Below are 22,283 nucleotides of genomic sequence, written 5' to 3' on the forward strand. Positions count from 1 at the left end.
AAGGTCACTTAGATAAAATTATCTATGGTGGACCTATATTACATGTCCTAGCTCAATCCAATGTTATTTTTCTAAACTCTTCCAAACAGAAAAAAAGATTTGATTTACTGGAGCATATAAATCAAACCTCTTGTGTACAGTGGTACAGTATATATCATTATCTCTCTAAACTTAATAATTATCACATAATGTAGGAAAAAATCAGAAGTAGATCTAGAACAAATGACAACATTTTACAGTACATACACCTCTGCAGGGGTAAGGAAAATGGTATTAGAGCAAGGCCACGCTCACCCCTTTATGGAGCCTGTAGCTCATGACAGAACTAAACTGTGAGACAATCTGGCCTGCAAAGTCAAAAGTACTTACCTGGTGCTTTGCAGCAAGTTCACCTAAGTGTTCTACATGATGGGTGATGTTATGAGGACTAACAAGCAAGAATTAAGATTAAAGGCATGTTCCAACACTGCCTGGCCATCTTAATTTCTAAGACCAGAGGAAATAATTGTTTTCTCTATAAACTGCTATGATCTATTTTTTTTTTTTTATTTTTTGGAGACAAGGTTTCTCTGTAGTTTTGGAGCCTGTCCTGGAACTAGCTCTTGTAGACCAAACTCATAAAGATCCTCCTGCCTCTGCCTCCTGAGTATGATCTAAATCTTAAAAAGATCTAAACTTAAAAGATTTATATAAAAAGTTTACATTAGGTTTTTAAAATCTTGGGATATTAATGTAAATTATTTTGTGTTTACATAATATACATGTAAATCCCTCACACCAAAAACAAAGTAACCATTATCCTAAAGCTATTCAATTTTCCCTTTAAAAAAAAAAATAAAATTGACATCATTTTTGAGGACCAATGTTTTCCCCATGAAACCACTCCAAACTTGATAGGGATAAGTTGGAAACAAAGTCAATATTTAATTTTTGATAGTTATTACATCACACATTCATAAAAAGTACTGTTTTTGAAGCTCTTTTGCACAACTGTTTGTGAAAAAATTTCAAGACCAAAAAAGTGCTCACAGTAAAAGGCAAGATAGATGATTCTGTAAAATAACTGAGAACACTTAGAAAAGGAAGTCTAGCAGCCAATACCATAATACCGGCATATCTTTCTGGATAATGGAATAATAATAACAATATTTAGTTTCTTCGTATTACTATTTTCAAGTATTGTATCAGGAAAAAAAAATCTCTTAAAACGAAAGTTGTTTTGTGAATACAGCTTTCCTCTTCTGCCTCAATGCTCCTCCTGCTCTTCTCAATAGTGTCAGCAGCCTGGCAGAAAAGACCTTTTTTTTTAAAAAAAAAAAAAAAAAAAAAAAGAGCTTACCTGTTTGAATTTCTAGTCTTCTCCCACTTTGACAGTTACCAAACAGACATTTCTGGGGTGGGTAGAAGACAGACTGACAGTTATCTGCAGTTTTAACTTTATTTCATCAAAGCCCAAGACCTTTCAAAAAATATTTGCGGTATCCCTGGGACACACAAGTGTTTGAAGAGCTACTACCTAAGACAGACATTCACATTAGGGACCACTGCTGCCAGATTACTATAGTAATTCTTAAGTCAGCCATGAGATAGCTTTACTCTCCACTCTAATTGCAGGTGTTCCGGGTTTTCCTCACTGCCATTTGTATGGTAATTTTGATGGTGAAATAAACATGGTCTTTCCTAGGTGAAAGCAGAACCTTGGATTTCAACTGTGCAACAAAGCAATTCACAGGCAAAGGAGGTGACAGACACTCCTGATCTACTCACCTTTTCACCTGGTAACAAAGACTGGCAGAGCCTTATGATAAATCAACTAAATGAGATTGAAAAGTTGCTAAGCTTAGAAAACAGCAACCAGACCAAAAAAAGAAAAGCAGAAGAGATTCTGGAAAAAACAAGCGACTAAATGTTGATAAATGTCATAGTCAAACTGATAAGCTCAGGTGAAAGACTAATAGAAGCTTTCTGTAGTCAACCTGACATGATACACTCGGGTGAAAGACTGATCATCTAAGCTTTACAGCTAGCTACCTTCACTTCACCAACTTTTTCTAGTATGATGGAGACTTCATCTTGTATTTGCAGAGCTTGCTGTTAGCATTAGGCCTCTTTAAACTTTTATCTTCCCTTTGTATAATTCCTTCAAAGCACTGTTTGTTAGTTCCTTTCTTTACAGAATTCAAATATTATGATTAAGACAAACTGTCCCTTTTTTAACATTAGTTTGTTTTCTAGAGTTTGTGATATTCCTTAAAACTGAAAAATAAATGGCCAGACTAGTCAAATTTTAATTGAAAGCATTTTACTATGACTTAAAACATTTCTTCCCTCAAAGAAAAAACAATTATTTGCATAAAAATTCAGGTATCAGAAAGACTCAAAAGGCTATTTTTCACTTTGTTCAAGTTTTGTTTCCAGGCATTAAGAGTGTCATACAGCTGTTGCCACTGCTGTTTTCCAAATGTCCGATGTGTGCTGTGACTAAAAATTAAGAACAAAGTATTAGTCAACCTTTTAACTGTTGAATATTCGTTCAAAACACTATACAGTTGAAGATTCCTTAAATCAAATTTAAATATCATTTAAAGTTAAAGGAGAATTTAAGCATTAGATGTTTAGAAACTCTTTTACCATACTGATCTCTCCAACAACTATAAAGCAGACACAAAGTCATTAGTATTCTAGCCAGTGCTTAGCCATTAAATGAAATGTGCTGGAAAATAGGGCTCTTTCATTAAATAAGCTAATCACATTCGGTCTGAACCTTAATAAAATTATGATAAACAGCCACTGTTTAACTACAGGCAACTCGTAAGGACACTACCTTGGTTCTCTAAACATTTAAGTAAAGTAATCAGAACAAACTAAACCGTCCTCAGAAGGAAGCAAAAATATAGTTCTTACCTGACAACTACTTTTCTCTGGGTCTGATCAATTTTGCAGTAGACCATTTTAGTTCTTACAGCTGGAAGAGATTTTTACACATTAAGTTATATATAAGATTTCTAAGGAAAAACAGCTAGGTATGACCAACTGTCCAGAATAAAACTCTACATATGTAGATAACATTATTTTTTTTTTTTAAAAAAAATAGCTCTTTGAATATAATACAGAAAATTTAACCAGGAGGAAGGCTATGTGGTATCTGATGAATACTAGAGCAAACCATTCAGTATTATAATATTTTTACTGTGAACTCCAGTTTAAAAGGCAGGTGTAGTGGCTCACACTTAAAATCTCAGCCTATGAGAGACTGAGACAGGAGAACTGTCTTGAGTTTAGGCCAGCCTGCGTCACAATTTGACCCTGTGAAAACAATGAATTCTATTCTGTTCCACAATTACTCATGGGGAGGATTAGCCTTCAAATAAAGTATTACTTCTTTAGACAGCTACTGAAAACTTAAGATTATTAGAAGCCAAGCCAACAGTTGTATATATTAACTGTACAATCTTCCTAACTTCAAAATTAAAAAGCCTGGAAAAATATTCTTTGTTAACAGGTCTATCATCCTATTTGCATTAATGTGTTTAACCTTAGGATTACAAATAAGGTCCACATTCCTATCCTACAGACACACAGGTCGTTGTGAGCTGCCCTCGTCGGTGCTGGGAAGCAAACTTCTGGAAGAGTAAGAAACACTCTTAATGGACAAGATGTGGGCTAAAATTCCTGTTCTTTTTGTTTTGAGAGTCTTGCTATGTACCCCCAGTTGACTTATGGTAGTCCTTCTGCCTCAGCCTCCAGAGTGACAGGATCAGAGTATCCATCAGCATGCCCACGGAAGCGTCCTTGCTTCTAACCACTATAAATAGCACTGTGAGATTTTAGAAACAGGACAAAAGCCCAAAGCCACAGAGTTTATATATTTATATATAGACTTTCCATTCTACTACAAATAAATTTGATTACCTGCTAAACAAATATATCTTCTACCAAACAACCCAGGCTTACTAGCATAAAGTACATTTCAAATTAATAATCTTAGGATCCACATCATAGATATTCTAAAAGCAATGAAAAATGTTCTATTGTCTTACCATCAATAACAAATGCTTCAACATCATCAGCTCCAATCTGTAGCTCTTGCTGCATTGTATCAAAAGAAATCTCTTTGTTTTCCACTGCCATCCCCATGAAAGTGAGGAGCCTCATTTTCGCCATATTTTGTTCATGTAACAGGCCTGAAGAACAGAACAGTGAACCCGGTTGAGTGTCCACACAAAGGTTTGCACAACTTAAGGTGCAGTTTGTCAATATGTGTGAGCATTTACATAGAGCAAACCTGACAAGTTATATTTGGCATTAGAGTGCTGATTTTTTTCTAAACTATATTATCTTATAATAATGAATAACAGAATACAGGTGATTAAGTCTAAAGTTAAGCATGGGCCACAAATAATATTTTAAGGTCCTAAAGACTTTGTATATTTTGTAATTTTTAGGAAAATAAAAATATATTTAGAAAATTTCAGTTAAATTTCATAAAGCTTATGTTCACCAAGAGCTCTTCATTTAAACAAGTTCTGTGTACTAGTACTAGAAAGTAAGTGAAGAATCATGTTATTTAAACAAAGAGCTCTTAGTGAACAGAACTTCTGCTTTGTATATTTGATGGTGTAGTACTTGCCTAGCAACTATAATTTATATTTTCTTCCTTCTTTTTATTTTTCTCTGTGTAGACCTGGCTGTCCTGGAACTCACTCTGTAGACCAAGCTGCCAGTCTGACTGACTCTGCCTCCTAAGTGCTGAGATTAAAGGTTTGCACCAACTCACCTATCTTACTAAGTTATATTTCCATATGCCATTTCCCTTCTGATTCCTCTGGATTTAGTATTTGCAAATCAGGACTATCAAGGTTTGTTTATCATTTAACATTTTCAGGCCAACATATTCAGTAATTAAAATTGTACTGTTAGCAGATATGCATGTTTGAGATAAAGCCAAAGAATAAAATTATACAAATCATTTAGTATTTGTATTATAATCTCTAATCATACACAGTATATTATTCAGATCACAAAAAAATTGTGAGTAGAAATAAACATAACAAGTAATCCTTTTTCTTTAAAAAAAAAGGGATCAAGTAGAAATTATAGGCAGAGAATTTAAGCCCATTTATAAAACAGTGTAAAAACACAAAGTAACTTTAAAATTCTAAAGCTTTTTGAATTTTTTCCCTTCCTTTTTTTAAGGAGGGGGGGGGGAGAGACAAGGTCTCTCTACATAGCCCTGACTGTCTTAGAACTCATTATGCAGACTGGGCTGGCCTCAAACTCAGAGATCTGCCTGCCTCTGCCTCCAAGGGCTAGAAGTAAAGGTGTGCACCACTACATTTGGCTAGCTCTGAATCTTTAACCGGATCCTATGCAGAATTATAGCAGAGTGTTAATGTACTTGTTTTGACGGTACTTTATGATCAAAACAAGCTTTAAAAAGTAGTTGAATTATCAAGTGTATTGTTAAAGTTATTTAAGCACCCACGAATAAAATGACAGTTAAAACATTCATGTATTAGTGGAAGACAAGGGAAGCCCGTTAATCCAGGGCATGATTATCTGTTAATTAGCTGTAATTATGATACAGGCTTCCGATTTGGCACAGATTCAACAAATAACATGATCATCATAACTCAAACGAATGAGGTACACAAGTAAGTATTACTGAGTTTAATGGTAATCTACAAGCATCGAAAAATTAATTAGTGCACATTAACCCTAATTAACAAATGCAAATCAGATGGTGATTAACTTTCTGAAGCAAGAAGGTAGCAACTGGGTAACACCAGATTACATGTGGACATGTTAGGGCAATTTGGTTGACACAAGATAATGATACAATTGGCCCAAGTTGTCAATGTTAATTTTAAAAAATGTTTTGACAATCTAATGCCACCTGTGGAATATAATACTTATAACCTGATTTTCACTACAATAAATATCTAACAATACATATAAAACCTCCAATATAAACATGCAATACCATTTCTCCTATAGTATCTGTAAAAAAGTCAATTTACAGTGAAGATGCTCAAAAACAAAAGGCAAATTAGGAAATTTGTTTCCTAGTTGGCACAATATATTAACAGTCAGGAATTTGTTCCAATCAAAGAGTAAGTATTAAAAGATTCTAAAAAAAAAATCCCTTTGCAATCTCAGTTCTAGGTGCATACACAGAATCCTCTGAGTATGAAAAATAATACTGAGTTTTCAAATTCTGAAGGTCTGATTAAAAACTGCATGCAGAGATGCCTGTGCTTAGCTTATGGACCAGGTTAGTAAAGCTGTGTCTTCTTCCACTATCCCTTCTCCACCTTTCTTGAGAAAAGGCTTTCACTGAACATGGCTCCGACCATTCAGCTAGATTGCCTAGTCTGCAGACCTTGATTCTGCCTGTTAGTGCATGACCAGCATTAGGATAGCAGGCACAGACCGCCTCTCCCAGCTTTGACATGGGTGCTGGGATCTGACCCCAGTTCTCATGTTTGCGCGCCACATACCTTTACCTACTGAGACATCTTTCTAAGCCTCTAAAAATACCTCTTAAATAGTTTACTGATGCTCTTGTGCAGGACCCTACTGTAAATGAAAACAAATGTATCAAAGGAATCAAGATTATTCCTGGAATGAATTGCATGAAATTGTTTTTTTCTGTCTAAAAAACAAGTCACATTTATGGCCATTACTTTTATAAACAAGGAACCAAATGTATAGCCTGTACAGTTCTGAAAAAGCAAACTATTACACAGATGAAGCTTGAGTTACAGATCTGAAGGCAGCAATGCTTTGGTTCATGAACTGGGCTCCCATCAGAAGGAAGGCTCAGGGCTCTCCATCGTATTTCAATTTTAAAGTTATAAAAAAATCTAATTTTATGGAAACATTTATTCATTACTAATATGTCAAAACCTTAATGCAGTAATAAAAAAATGTGCATCATTGAGCAATTTCTGCATTGTCACTGACCCTTGTCTTAAAATGCTGCAATATAGAAAACGCTGTTTTAATGCATGCAATAGCTTATGAACCAGTGCTCCTTTGAAACAGTCAATTACACATGGATGGGGGAGTGTCAAAGTGTTAATTACTACTCCTTTTGCCTTGGTGCGTAAATAAAGAGGTTGCTGACATTAACATTCCATCACACAGCTTCATGCCACAAAGCAAATTAACTGGGACAGAATATGGTTTTCTGGGTCTAGTGCACCTGGCAAAGTATTCAACACAGACACTCATGCATCTCTTTAATCTTGGTGTATTTCAAATGCCATATGTTCAAGTGAGTTAACCTTCCCCCAAACCAACAGCTGTACAGAATGTACAGGTGTTGGGAATTAAGGCTAACCAAACTACAAAATGAGTTTAGTCACGTCAATTCCAATAGTCCTCTTCAGTATCTACATCTCACATAAGGCTAATCATTCAATTTTAATGTGAAACACAAATCAACCTCTACTGTCTTTTAATTGCTGCTCACCAGGAAAATAAACTCCCTTTATTTCAGTTGACTTACAAAACCTATGAGTTTTAGAATATTTAAAACCCATTCAAAGACTGGAGAAATGGCTTGGCTAGGAAAGACACTTGCCATCAAACCTAACAACCCAAGTTTGATACCTGGGACACACACAGTAGGAGAAAGCAGACTCCTCCAAGTTTTCTTCTGACATTATACATGTATGTACACAGACATGCACATCAGTAACTAAAATTTTAATACGAATAGAAAACTATTTAAAACCAAACAAAAACACCAAAGATAAAATTAGATTTCTTATGCTGTCTTCAAAATATAGTTCAGAGCTTTTATTACTATGCAAATATCACTACACATCCATTGGCAGTGGAGTCAACCATATATTTAATTGTAGCCCCACTAGCTCGGTCAGTAGAGCATAAGACTCTTAATCTCAGGGTCATGGGATCAAACTCCACATTGGGCACCAGATGTAGCACTAATTCTAATTGTTCTTAATAATAAAAACTTGGAGTCAGCTATCGCAGTGAAAGCTGAAAGCTCAGACAAGCAGGGCAGTCAGTCACTAGAGAGTTCTTACTTCTAACAATCCTCAGACTGAGGGGGCAATCCTGTCTCTACAAATCCTCAGACTGAACGATATCTCTCTGAAGCCTCAGACAGTCCCTCCCTGAGACTGAATCCTCATTTGGCATCCATCTCTACAAACCCTCATGCTGCATCTGAGCTCCTGTCTCCTGCTTTATATTCCTCTCTCCACTTAGCCATGTCACCCTTGTCTCCAGCTTCCTAGTGCTGGGATTAAAGGCGTGGGATCCCAAGTGCTGAAGGCATGAAATAGAAAGTGTTGGGATTGATCGACCACCTTTGTGTGAGTTCTGTTTGTCTTTCAGACAGATTCAATCCCATGTAGCTCGAAATAACAGAGATCCGTCTGCCTCTATTTTCCAAGTGCTAGGATTAAAGGTGTATGCCAAGTGGCCTGGCCTCTATGGCTAACTAGTGGCTTAGCTCTACACTCTGATCTTCAGGCAAGCTTTATTTGTTAGATTACAAACAAAATATCACTACCTTGAATGTTTTTTACTAAAAGGGGGGGGGGACATGATACAATTCTGCAACTACATTATTCTTTACACACCATCAAACATTCCAAATAATAATAAAAATCAATCTTAACCATTAGTCTTTCTTCGTCAAGTCTTACCAGCTTTTAAAATAAGATGTAATGGCTCAGGATCATTCCTGTCTTCCCCGCAAAACAAAGAAAGAAACCCCAACAATCAAAACCCAACACTTACCAAGTGAATCAATGAAGTCTTTATTATTCTGATAGAATTTGACATACGATGCCAATTTAGCACTCACAAAAATGGTTAATAACTAGAGGTAAGAGACAAAATAGTATCAAGACAGAAGCTAGATGTACATTCAGATTTTAAAACACTAATTTCTAACAATAATTCTCCATGTTTAAGTTAATGCCCAACCACCCAACTAGTTCATTTAAAAAATAAAAATAAATCATCCAATATGGAAGTACAGTGAGCACTAAACTACCTAGATCAAATGGGAAACAATGCACAAAACTAGTTGCACTTCAAAACTATTCTTTGGTTTTGTTTCTAACAGAATGTCTTGCGATATTTGTTCTCCCAAATGCTGGGACCAAGACTGGCTATTCTTGTTTTTTTATCTTAATTTGGGGCAGTGAAATATCACAAGCAATAAAAAGAAACGTGTTTTAGTGAAGTTCAACATGTCTAGACCAAGAAAGAACAGTGTTCAGTAGATAGAGAAAGCTGACCCTAATCCTAATTAATACCAGTCTGTTCCCCACAGAGGGTAGGGTCTCTGCTGCATGAATTCCATACAAAGGGGGACTTCTGCTTTATTATGTAAGACTGCAGAAAGAACACTATTCACACCAAAGGACAAACTACTTACATCATGGATAAGCTCGCCTTCCAAAAATTTGACTGGCTTTAGAGTAAGAAGATGGTCAAAAAGAAAGGCATTTGGATCCTTTAGTGCCCGCACAATACACCTTGATAAGAAAACAAAAAGTAAGCTGGGCCTTGAAATCTTAGCTTGTTTCTGACTACTTTGCATATCAGAAGATATATTTAATTCAGTAAATCAAGAGTTCAATATCCAAAAGCAAAAGATGCAAATTTGGGTTAAAACCGGTCAGTATCTTTTTATTGAGGTGTACTTGGTTACCTGTAATGCAACAGCAGGAGCTCACAGGCGTCACATCTCATTCACCCTTATAGACTGCTGTCATGACCACTCACCCTCAGAACAACCTAACAGACCATTCTCATGACTGTATTAGAGATCATGAAAGATACTCAGAGAAACAAGAAACTCATCTTGTAAATACAAATTAAGATCTGGAGTGAAAGTTTAAATACTGATATTCTCAAAGTAGGGCCTCTGCCATTATCTCTCTGTGTGTCAACCCCCGCTGTGTCCAAGTCCATGGGCAGTAATAACCCTATATGGAAATTTCCTAAAAATCTAATTCTAGCCTCACTGTTATGTTAAATCTAGGACTATGAAAATCCTTATTTTCTTATTAACAACTGGTTAAATTTTGCCAAGCAAACTTTTCCCTATCTACAAACCTTATTCAGAGAAACTGACGTCAGAGTGAGTTTTAATTCTTTGGCTGTGCTTATTAGCCATAAACAGCACAGCCTGTACAGTAACACCAAGTGGCTATTTCACACGCATTATCAATCCTTAATGTCCTACTGACTACCCTGGTCTGCTGGCAGTTGCAGAAATTATGTCAATTACTGAACTGAATTCTGTAGCTCACCCAAGCAATGCTCAATGTTACCTGTGGGCATCAACTCGAGCCTGGGAAGCATTGTCTTCTGTATAACTCCCAAGCAATTCCACCATGACCTTTGATGCAGCATCACTTAAAAAAAAAAAGCCATCATCATTTCATTGGTCTGAATTTTATTGGTCATTCATCCTCTGTAGATCTTATACATATATAAAACAGTGATGAAAATGGCTGTTCTCAAGGTATGACAGGCAAGCTGAGATCCCCAAATAGGAAATCTCCCTTTACCTTCTAGTCTTTGCCAAGAAACAAGTTAAGGTGGAAGGCGGGGCAGGTTGATTTGCCTGGCAAAGAAGAGGTGAGTAAAAAGGCTCAAGGTAAGCTGTTAGGACAGTGTGACTGTTGAGCCAACATCAGGCATTTAAATCACTGCTTAAATAGCTTAAGCTTAAAATAGCTTTCCAATTTAAATTATCCTTAAAATTATTACTATTATAAAAGGGATAGAATAATTGAATCCATTTATTCAACTTGGATGCTTATAAAATGCTTCTCCTGCCTGGGGATGTAGCTCAGTGGCCGAGTGCTTGTGAGAAGCTCTGAGTCTAGTCCCAGTACCTCCAAACATCAAGCAAACAAACCCAATATTTACCTTTGCCTTTCTTACTTCCTTTAATTGGTGATCTTCAGCCAGTCGAGAAATTATTGCTAAGCTGAAAAAGACTAGGTTTCCCCTTTCTTTTTCTAGATTTTTTTTTCCCTTCCTATCTGCAATCAACCTGAGAAGCACAGCAGGAACTGTTTGCCTTAAGTTCAAAGATATAGCTAGGCATAGTTATATGGCACTTAACATCTTAAACACAGTGGTGAATTATAAAAATCCAAAGGAAAGCATTAAGAAACCTCATGGACTAGTCATAGTTAATTGTCTTATTCTCCATCCCAGGCACACCATGTCTTCCAGCAACCACAGTATAAGATCTAGTACATCTTAACTAAACAAGTCTTTTTATTAAAAACCAAATACTCCATTTAAAATGCACAGCATAGAGGCTGGAGAGATGGCTCAGTGATTTAGAGCATTGTCTGCTCTTCCAAAGGCACTGAGTACCGAGTTCAATTCCCAGCAACCACATGGTGGTTTATAACCATCTGTAATGAGATCTGGTGCCCTCTTCTGGCCTGCAGAAGGATCACAGTATACAGAATAAATAAATCTTTAAAACAAAATGCACCACATGACAGGACATAAACGGGCTAGCTAACTAGGATCAATCATTAAACTGTAGGGTCACATGTGATATGCAGACATACATGCAGGCAAAACATCTCTACACATAAAAATAAAACACACACACACTGAAGTTTTTTTTTTTTTAAAGAGAAAGTATTCAGCAGTGAAGTATATTCTAATAGCCAACACCAGGACATGTCCAGTAGCCCTGGTAGATGTTACTGACCTACCTTTATTTCCCTGAGAATAGCTGTGGAATTCAATTATTTCCTTTTAATACATAACAGACTAAGAGCCAAACAAGCAATAATGATGATAAATTTTCCAGAGTGGAATTATCAACTCCACCAAGCACCTGACATTCACAGGCAATCACAATACCCATCAACCTAAAACCACTGTGTTATAAAAAAAAAAAAATCAACTCAACTCCTAAAGGAGAATTTTAAAATGCAAAGTATAACAGGGAAAGATAGTCACATTTAAAACTAACCAGTGTTTGCTTAGTAACGAAGCCTTTAAAACCCCATCTGTGATGTCCTTAACGAACCAAGGTAAGGAGTAGTAGTACTCTTTCCACTTTGAAGTACTAGAGCTACACTGAGCAGTCTATTCTATTCAGGGTCATGCAAGAGGTGAGCTGAACACTGAAATACACACCTGTCCTCGTACAGGCTAGAAGCACTCCATCTGAAATGGTCCTCTCAACCCTTTACTGACAATGGGTTAAAAATGCTGTCACAGCAGGGCAGCATGGAGTAGAATACCCACTGCCAGGACCAGAGGCACACACCACAGCTGGCCCAAGTGTTTCTGGATATGGAAGTCCGGGCTTCACTTGTGCAAGCACTCTACTAATTAGGCTCTATCTCCAGCCTCTGACCCAGTCAGCCTTTGCATTATCTTTTAACTTAGTAGCTAAAAACTAAGAAATAGAATTCTGATGACTGTGGAGAACAAAGAAGAACTACTTGATCAACTTGTCAAGAAATGTCCCCGCCTACTTAAATAGCTGGAGAGATCATCAGTGCAGTACTCTGCATACCTTTTCTTACAATCCACGAGTGCCTCATAAAGTAGTCTTAAGAGGGTGTGTTTCTTTTCAGTGGTGAGCTTCCAGTCGGAAATCCACTTTCTCACCTACAGTAAGATTTACAAAAGGAAAGAACTTATTAACACAACTGAGCAGCAGATGTTCAGTTTAAAACTCTTAGAAGGCAGACTGGGTAAGAGGATCTGTTCAAGCTCATCCCCGACTACACGACACGTCAGATGTCAGCCTAGGCTACACCCCACACTTCTCCAAAGGAGAAACAGAGATAAAGTTCAGGACACACAGAGCTGCTACTATGTCAGCTTACATCCTAAGTAAGCTACATTTCCTACAAACTGAATAGGCACTCCACAAGACACTCACTTGATCCAGCTCAGTTGGGATGTACTGGATGGCCCCACACGATGCTGCCACCTTGATGAGGCTGCAGTACACTGTGTATCTTACAGGAGTGTTCTTATCCATACCGTGGAAAAGGTTGCTGAGCCTGGTTAACAAACACGTAACAATGGCTGAGGTCAGCAATCAAAGTACTAACTGAGGTTATTGGCCATCACAACAAACCTGAGGCAGCACAATCAATCACTTCATAGTACAAAGGAGGGAATTGGGGCACAGAAAGTTAAGAGACTGCCCAAGACATTGCTAACAAAAGCTACCAACAGTCAAATTCCAAACTTCCTGCTTTTAACAATTACAACTTATGCCATACAAACAGCCCTTTGAGTGCTTTGTTTCTAAAAGAGATTTATTTTTATTATTCTAAAGTGCATTTGTATGTGTAGCAGAAGAGGCCAGAAGTACTGGTTCCCTGGGAGCTGGAGTCAGGTCCTCTGTAGAGCCATCTCCAGCCTCCTCTCGCAGTCTTAAAACTTACAGTTGCAGTCTCAGAGAAGGGCGTTCACCTTCCCGAAACTTGACCAGCTTTTCACACAGACTTTCAATCAATGCTTCTTGCTTGTCTGGTTCCAGGATCAAGAGGAGGGATACCACACTGTTCATCACACTTTCAACATCTGCATAGGCAACAAGAACACAGCCAGGAGAGATACAGCATTCAGCATGTCTAGTTCAGTATGTTATTTCTAGTGTCTCAGTACACAGTCGCTACAGCTTGGCGACTGTCTTGAGAAGACACTTGATTCAGGGACAGCAGTAAGTATATCGCATTCATGAGTTCACACTGCACCAGCACCACTGCAAAGCCAATACTCAGAAGACAGGTGATGATTTACATAATCATTTATTTTCTGTTATGGTTTTTATTGGCATAGGATCCAATCATCTTGAAATTACTGGCTGGATTATAAAGTCAGGGTATCTCGAAAACTTTGTGCCTCACATAGAGAATTACTTAGAAATGAAAGGCTGTTAAATTTCTAGCTGGTTAACTCACTTCCAAGTATTACAGATATTAACTGCACACAAAATTTAATCTCTAAACCTTAACAAGGATTTCAGAACTCACAGTACAGAAATTCTAGCTCTCAATAAATGGGGAGCAGCCCAACAATTATCTATTACTTGATGTAATGTCCTCTTTGATGCCTATCCAAACCTCTTCGGTTCATTTTAAAACATCAACAACTAGTATGTGTAGAAACACAGATATACTTTCAAAAAGTTTCCCCAAAATGGCTTACTTTACAGGTCTAACAGAAAAAAACCTGAAATTATATGAAACGATTATATTAAAAACAACTGCTTGAAAAATCTTTAATTTAAAAATATTTTCCTATATTTTGATTATATTTTCTCTTCCATGCTGCTTAAAAATCTTAAAAGTCTCAAACCAAAGCATATAACTGCTAAGAAAAATTTTTAGGTAAAGAAGTTCTCTTATGATTAGTAAGAAATATTTTGTACAAAGAATTAAAACAAACCTTTATCATCTTCCTTCAGACACACATCACAGGCTTCAATAATCTGAGCTAAATCTACATGAAGTCCACCTTCTGAGTTCTCTTCTGAGATCTCAGCTCCTTTTGATTTCAAATAAGCACGAAGTTCAGCTGCCTGTGAATCAAATAGGGTTGCTTAATTTCTATGTCCATTTGTAAAACTGACTCACAACAAAACACTATCAAACCCATCTGCCCTGCTTCCAAAGTAACACGCAAGTGCCAACTAATCGCCTTCAGGTTGATTCCCTCCCCCTATACAGCCCCTGCAGCCACACTTCACCAAGATCATCTTCAGTTTCATGTCACCCTCATCCTGCTGAATTCCAGTCGGAAGCAAATGCTTTCTCATATAACCCAAGGGATTTCTGCTGGGAGGGATGGGGACTGCAGACAAGTCGATCTGATTAGGGTCAGAAAGAACTTTTGGTCCAATCAAAACAACTAATTACTAAAATAAGTAATTTGGACTTTTTCCTGCTTTACTCCCTATTTGTGATCTTTAATAATGTTTTTTTTCTTTGATGGTTTGGCATCCATGTAGTCAAACATGCATACAGATGATTTTTAAATCTACTAAAATAAAAAACTGAAGCAGCAGAGGAAAGAATTTCACTAGAAAATGTACAGGTGGCAGGGAGTGTAGAAACACAGCTGTGGTCTCAGCACTTGAGACAGAGGCAGGGGGATCTCCATTGGTTCCAGGACAGCCAAGGCTACACGGTGAAACCCTTCTCACAAAATAAAGCAAAACAGAAAATGCACAAGTGGACAAAGCCAAAAGAACCTTGGAGGAGATAACTAAGATTTTTATTCCCACAAATGTGTTTAGCTACCTCAGGAAATAATCACAGAGATCTGATGGCATTATTTTTCCAAACAATAACATAGCAACCTCATATAAAAAGTTGGTATAGGCTGGGCATTGTGGCCCACGCCTTTAATCCCAGCACTTAGTAAGCAGAGGCAGGAAGACCTCGGTGAATTCAAGGCCAGCATGGTTTACAGAGCGAGTTCCAGGACTGCCAGGGCTGTTACACTGAGAAACCCGCTCTGAAAATTCTTCCTTATGACACAAATATATATCCAGTCAAGATTTTTTTTAATTTATTTATTAAAGATTTCTGCTTCCTCCCCGCCACCACCTCCCTCCAGTCAAGATTTTTAAAAAGCTTTGTTCACTTCCTGCTTTACAAACCCTTTCCTAAGAATTAATCAAGTTTAACTTTTTTTATATCATGTTTGTTGACCACAAGCAGCTATGGGACAGAAATAAGGAAAACCAAGACAGACAACTAATTCCAGTCAAACGGACTCGAACATAATGGTGAAGCAGTCCAACTATGTGCCTGAAAGGAAGGGCTAGCGTGAAATTCATCCATTACCCAACAGAAACATAAGCACTGTACAATATGACCAGCGACAACAGTCACAGACCCTGGGGGGAAGTACCCTTTCGATAAACATCAGTCAATTATTGATAACACGATCCCGTTCTATCAACTACTCTGTATTCTTCTGTATCTTCCTGTGTGCGCATAGCTCCCTCCGTTCTGTTTAACATATGGAACCTCAGGTTTCTGTCAGTAGGCATCATGTGCGCGCACACACACAACACACACAAACGAATACGATGAGCGTATTCAGACGATAAAATTAAAAGAATGTCATTCCGCCGGGTGGTGGTGGCGCACACCTTTAATCCCAGCACTTGGGAGGCAGAGGCAGGCGGATCTCTGTGAGTTCGAGGCCAGCCTGGTCTACAGAGTGAGTTCCAGGACAGGCTCCAAAGCTATAGAGAAACCTGTCTCGGAAAACTTTAAAAAAAAAAAGGATGTCAAACAATTAAACTTCTGTTATGAGGAAAACGACTCGTCCACTTCAAGTGTTAGGTGCGGACTTCTCTCCGCACAGACGCGGGGCTGACAGGTGGGCTGTGCGAACAGCGGGAGCGGGTCACCGCCTAAAACGCAGGCCCTCAGGACCAGCATTCGGATGCCAGCTCAGAGCTGCTCTTCCCGGACGTTTGCGAACCTCACCGACACCGCGCCCTGTCCGCGGAAAGTTCTAGGTCGTCGTCGGGGACTCAAAAGAGTCCCGATGCCCACCAGGCCTGCGTCCTGAGCGTCGGCCGCGCGCGCGCCGAGACCCGGGCTGGAGAGCGCGCCCCCGCCTCCCGCTGCCGGAGGTCCCCACCCCGCCGCCCCGCGGGCCCCGCGGCGCGCACCGCACCTGGTCTTCTTCGCTAATGTCGATGAAGGCCGGGACGCTCATGGTGAACGGCCGGCTGCGGAAGACACTCCGCTCGAGGACCACGCCGACCGGAAAAGGGAACAGGACCGCGCGGCGTTACGCACAACCGCTTCCGGGTCAGTCAGCAAGGGCCGACTTGGTGGGCGGGGCCCGCGGTTCTACTTCCTCCTCCCGGGCGTCTTGGTCCTGCGCTCTGCCTCACCTCGGCACGGGCTCCTCCTCCCTAAAACCAGCTCCCCCGAAACTTAGGTGGGTTGGGCTGATTTGTCCTCGGCTGGCCTGCTGCTGTCAAGCTCTGCCCCAAGCAGCCCCCGGAGCCTCCCTCGGCTCCACCATTCGGAGCCTAGTGAGTTCTTGCTGACTCTGACAGCCTTCCAGATGGCCCCTGTCCTTTAAAGCCTTGGAGCTTTTGTTTTTTTGTTCTGTGTTATGCTTCAGCCCCGTTTGGTCCAGTTGCTAAGCAATGTTTCTAGTTGCTTGAGGCTGACTAGTTTTCAAAGAATGCTCCCACTTAACTAATAAGGACTTATCCAGAATACACAATATCTTAGTATCTGTTAGGGATGATTCCAGGTTCTCCCCTCCAAAGATGCCAAAATCTAGAGGTACTCAAGGCCCTTATGTAAAAAGGGCTTAGTGCGTGTATATTACCTATGCATCCCCCCTCCCCCCGTATACTTTAAGTTATCGCTGGGATACTTAAAATACCCAATACAATATAAATTCTATGTACTGTGTTTTCTAGGTAATGACAAGAGACTCTGCTAATCTAGTACAGATATTTTCCTGGAATATTATAGTCTGCAGTTGATTGAATCTGTATGCAGAACTTGAATTATGAAGGACCAATTATATAAAGAATGTTGGAATGCAGCTATAAGGGGGAAAGACAATTACAAAGAGGGCTGAAAAGGTGAAAACAGACCTCATCAGAGAATATGCACGTGATATCCTCAGTTGAGAAAATACCCCATCAAATGGCCTGCCAGGCATCTTCTTAATTAATGATTGATAGGGGAGGACCCAGCCCACTGTGACTGGTGCCACTCTGGGTAGATGGCCCTGAGCTGTACTGAAAACCAAACTGAACTAGCCAGGAGGAGCAAACCTCTGCTTCAGTCCCTGCCTCGGGTTTCTGCCTTGGGCTCCTACCCTGACTTCCTTCAGCGATGGGCATGACCCAAGAGTTATAAGGTGAAATAAACCTTTTCTCCCAAGCTGTTTTTCGCCAACGTTTTATCACAACAATGGAAAGCAAACTAAGACAATCTTCCTGGAGTACTGGGTTACAAAGCAGAATGAGCAGGAGATACACTGTCAAGGAAGAAAAAAAAATAAGGCTGGTTGAAGATGGGGGAGCAGATTTCTGAGGGAGGGAGGAGGAAGAGAGAAGAGGAGGGAGGGGATGGGAGAAAGGGGAGTGGGGATGGGGAACCAGAGCGTATTAGAATACTCTTCTCAGCCGGGCGGTGGTGGCGCACGCCTTTAATCCCAGCACTCGGGAGGCAGAGGCAGGTGGATCTCTGTGAGTTCGAGACCAGCTTGGTCTACAAGAGCTAGTTCCAGGACAGGCTCCAAAGCCACAGAGAAACCCTGTCTCGAAAAACCAAAAAAAAAAAAAAAAAAAAAAAAAAAGACATAGAATACTCTTCTCAGAATTGTAGATGGGAGAAGATACCCAGTAGTCCTGTGAAAATATTGATACACTAGTGAATAGTTAAGGCCAAAGCCAGGGCACCGAGGCTGGAGTACAGTCCTTGCTCATCGTCAGTAACCTTTGCTTTGTATTTTGAAAGATGTGTTTTCTCTGAGATTAATACTTTTCTTTCTTTCCTTTTCTTGTTTTGTTTTTGTTTGTTTGTTTCTTTGTTTTTGAGACAGGGTTTCTCTGTGTAACAGCCCTGACCGTCCTGAAACACACTTTGTAGACCAGACTGGCCTCGAACTCACAAAGATCCTCCTGTCTCTGCCTCCCAAGTGCTGGGATTACAGGCGTGCGCCACCACGATGCCTGTTGAGAATACTTTTCAATCCTACCTTCAGTTTCTTTCTGTTTCTTGATGAAAGTTTGTTGATCCAATTGTTTTCAACTTTAGTGTTGTCAGTTTTTTCTTCAATATTTCATTTTAACTCATCAATAAATCTTCCTTTAAAAATACAGATACTTTGTAGAGAGAGTATTTTAATATTAACACTTCCCCCCTTTTAAAACCATTTTCCTTTTTATGTGACTTTGTGAAGTAAAAGAACATGACTTCAGGGGGTTCTTGAGAAGGAGGTAGTGAAAGGGCAGGGAGAAAATTATTTGAGGCTTTAGATATTTACTCATTTATTAGAGTGTTGATCTCTCTGATATAACTATGTACCAGGCACTGTCGCAGGTGTTTGAACTACCAGAGCAAACAAAATCAAGGCATGCAACTTATTTATTGTTTATGTTGCTGTGACGGAATCAAACCATGGCTTTGTATGTGCAAGCTCTCTATCACTATGCAGTAAACAGTCCTTGTATTATTAGGATTGCTATTGCTGTGACAAAACCCCATGACCAAAAGCAAGCTGGGGAGGAAAGGGTTTATTTGGCTTCCACTTTCACATCATAGTCTATCAATGAAAGGAGTCGGGACAGGAACTCTGACAGGGCAGGAACCTGGAGGCAGAAGCTGATGCAGAGAGCATGGAAGAGTGCTGCTTTCCCTCTTGCTCCCCATGGCTTGCTTAGCCTGCTTTCTTATAGGACCCAGGACCACTAGTCCAGGAGTGGCACCACCCACAGTGGGCTGGGCCCTTAATCAAGATTCCGATCTCAGGGAGCAGGAGGAGGGGAGGGAGAGGAAACTGGGATTGATATGTAAAATGAGAAAAGATTGTTTTAAGAAAATAAATTTTAGGGGGCTGGAGAGATGGTTCAGAGGTTAAGAGCACTGGCTGCTCTTCCAGAGGTCCTGAGTTCAATTCCCAACAACCACATAGTGCCTCACAACCATCTGTACTGAGATCTGGCACCTTCCTCTGGTATGTGGGCATACATCGAGGCAGAATGTTGTATACATAATAAATATTTTTTTAAAAAAAGAAAAAGGAAATAAATTAATTAAAAAATTCCAGCTGGACGGTGGTGGCGCACGCCTTTTATCCCAGCACTCGTGAGGCAGAGGCAAACAGATCTCTGTGAGTTCAAGGCCAGCCCAGTCTACCAGCGCAAGATCCAGGATAGGCTCCAAAGCCACAGAAAAGCCCTGTCTCCAAAAACCAAAAAAAAAAAAAAAAAAAAAAAAAAGATTTCTTTCTCTCGGATAACTCTAACTTGTATCAAGTTGATCTAAAACTAGTCAGCTCAATCCTCTACAATTTTTTTGATGATAGTTTTCGTTAAATTCATTTTAACTGAGTAAATACAGCATTGTTTTTAGTTAATAAAATGTTTTCTGATCATGTAAGTTTTTCCCCAAAATAAATCTCCCTTAAATCAGACAAATGGTGCAAGAAATGCTTATGGCAGGAGCCATCCTGAATGTTTCAGAAAAGAAAATGAGAGTCAGTTGAAGCCGGAGCCAACTGTTTTCAGCTTGAGGCCTGACATGAAATGCAGGTCACTGGTGTGTCCAAAGCAGTAAAGAGTTCCCACTTGCTGCCATGACAGCAATCTGTCACTACGATAGCACATCCTTCTTGAGACTGTCTCAAACATGTCCCCAGAACATCCAAAAGCAGAAGGAGCAGAAAGTTGAAGAAAACCCTGAATATTCTGGAAGGTAAAGCCGTTTCTCTCTTGTTTCTACTGAATTGCAAGCATACTTTTTTTGTGAATGTTGGGGACACGAACTCAGGTACTTGTGATTACAGAGCAATTGTTCTTACACACTGCACCACCTCCCTAGCTCTCCTAGAATCTTCTGTGTGCAATTCTTTATTCTTTTTAGTTAAAACTTTTGGAAAACTTGCATTTGCCGTACCTGCTTCCATCTGTTTGGGGGATGTATGTCTGTGTTGTGGGGAGGGCCTGCGGGTTGTGGGGAGAGCCTGCGGGTTGTGGGCATACGCGAATGTGGAGTTTAGGGGAGACCTTTTGAACTTTGGGCCCTTGGGCTTGCGCAGTGCCCACTGAGCTGTCTGGAAGGCCCAGGGCTCCCTCATTTTCAAGGCACCGCTTGATTAGCGCCGACCCTTCTGCTTTTGCCCTTCTTCCTGTTTTGATGTCTAAAGCATGAATTTGATGGTGGGAACTGCAGCGATCCTACTAAAACCTAGCTGTGGCCTTAGAGGTAAAAGTCACGAAGGCAGGGAGAGGTGGAAGGGGGTTCATGTCCTGATACCAGGAAGATGTCAACCATCTGGCTTGTTTTAATGGAAGAGGAAATAAGCCTCCATCTTATTTTCATGTGCTATTACATGGGCTCTGACTCGTACAGAGGAGTCCGATTTTGACCGACTCAGGAAAGCCTGAAGTCTGAAGTTACTATTTTATAAATGAAAGGCTTATTTATGTAAGTGCGAGTTGCTGGTTTTTATTGTGCACATTTACGGTGGGAATCTTGGCCTCCCCTGGCTGTTGTGATGTAATGCTGAATCCAGAACACTACTATCCTTTCGGGATCTTAGGGTTTTACAGCTAATAATTAAGTTTTATACTTGTGAGGCAGCATATGATTACAGTGACTTTATAGGGAAGCAAGTAGCGTTGAGTTCAGCTGATTGGCGCCTCACCGAATAGATTACACATGTGCTACAGGAGACTGAGTCCGGAACTTGACATCGCAAACAGGCTGGCCACAGGCAGCACCATGTTCCCAATAGGCTCGCTGCAGGGAGGGGGGGTATATGCCCCAAGGTCCCCTCTTCACTGCACGTGGCACAGCCCTCTGTTGGGTTTGTTGAGGAAATCGTATTCATCATTCATGTTTTTAAAGCGACTTTAAAAAGGCTCGCATAACCCAGTGGGAAGAATTCGCTGATTGTCCAGGGTCTTAGTGACAGTAAATGACGCAAACACAAGAGAAGATTTATACACCAGTCGTTTTTAATCTTTAGAGGAAAAAAAAACATATTATTCTGAGCCCCTAGATGAGCCACACAAAGCATACCCTTGCTCTGCCTGTATTTGTCAAGGTTCTCTAGAACAGCACCTAGAGAAATGTGTGTGTGTGATTACAGGAGGTGATTTATTCCATCTGCCTGCACCATCAGAGGCTGCGGAGGCTCGTGGTGACTGTGAGTTGGAGACCTGAGAAAACCAGGAACTGCTCAGTCTGAGAAGCTGAAAACTCTGGAGCGAGAAGGCTGGATGAAGCCCCAGAGCTGGGCTGGAAGTCTGGGAGCCGACTGAATCTGTATCAGTGCTAAGGCGGCTGCCGCGTGAGCGGAGGTCGTGGTGGTCCAAGCCCTCACGCAGATTCCAACTTCCCCTTCTCCTGTTGACCCAGCCCCCTACTGGACAGGGCCACTCACAATCAGCAGCTCCATCTCCATCAAGGATCCACTGACAACAACAGCTAAAGCCATGAACCCGGCCCGGTGTTGCACATCTTTAATCCCACACGAGGGAGTCAGAGGCAAGTGTTTCT

At 40.1% G+C, this 22,283-nt stretch overlaps 2 protein-coding genes across 3 annotated transcripts in view; one reads left to right on the forward strand and one right to left on the reverse strand.

The window, feature by feature from the left end:
- Ccdc73 (coiled-coil domain containing 73) overlaps positions 1-1,906 on the forward strand; it is a 125,400-nt gene extending 123,494 nt beyond the window's left edge. The window contains exon 17 of the mRNA XM_075961628.1: positions 1,685-1,906. Coding sequence (XP_075817743.1) covers positions 1,685-1,906 — 222 coding nt within the window. The remainder of the gene's footprint in view (positions 1-1,684) is intronic.
- On the reverse strand, positions 1,317-16,855 carry Eif3m (eukaryotic translation initiation factor 3 subunit M). 2 transcript variants are annotated; one of them, XM_075961629.1, is made up of 11 exons: positions 16,699-16,855; positions 14,449-14,581; positions 13,443-13,581; positions 12,929-13,052; positions 12,557-12,651; positions 10,326-10,409; positions 9,425-9,524; positions 8,779-8,860; positions 4,041-4,184; positions 2,905-2,965; positions 1,317-2,481 (listed from the first exon to the last, which is right to left on the reverse strand). In XM_075961629.1, the coding sequence occupies exons 1-11, from the start codon at positions 16,738-16,740 to the stop codon at positions 2,361-2,363; spliced, it is 1,125 nt and encodes a 374-aa protein (XP_075817744.1). In that variant the 5' UTR covers positions 16,741-16,855; the 3' UTR covers positions 1,317-2,360. The 2 variants fall into 2 exon arrangements, with proteins under 2 accessions (XP_075817744.1, XP_075817746.1); XM_075961631.1 differs by lacking the exon at positions 14,449-14,581 and having other exon boundaries at positions 16,699-16,834.
- Between the last annotated feature and the right edge of the window lie 5,428 nt (positions 16,856-22,283).

Source organism: Microtus pennsylvanicus, chromosome 2, assembly GCF_037038515.1.
Source record: "Microtus pennsylvanicus isolate mMicPen1 chromosome 2, mMicPen1.hap1, whole genome shotgun sequence".
In the NCBI taxonomy this organism is placed as follows: Eukaryota; Metazoa; Chordata; class Mammalia; order Rodentia; family Cricetidae; genus Microtus; species Microtus pennsylvanicus.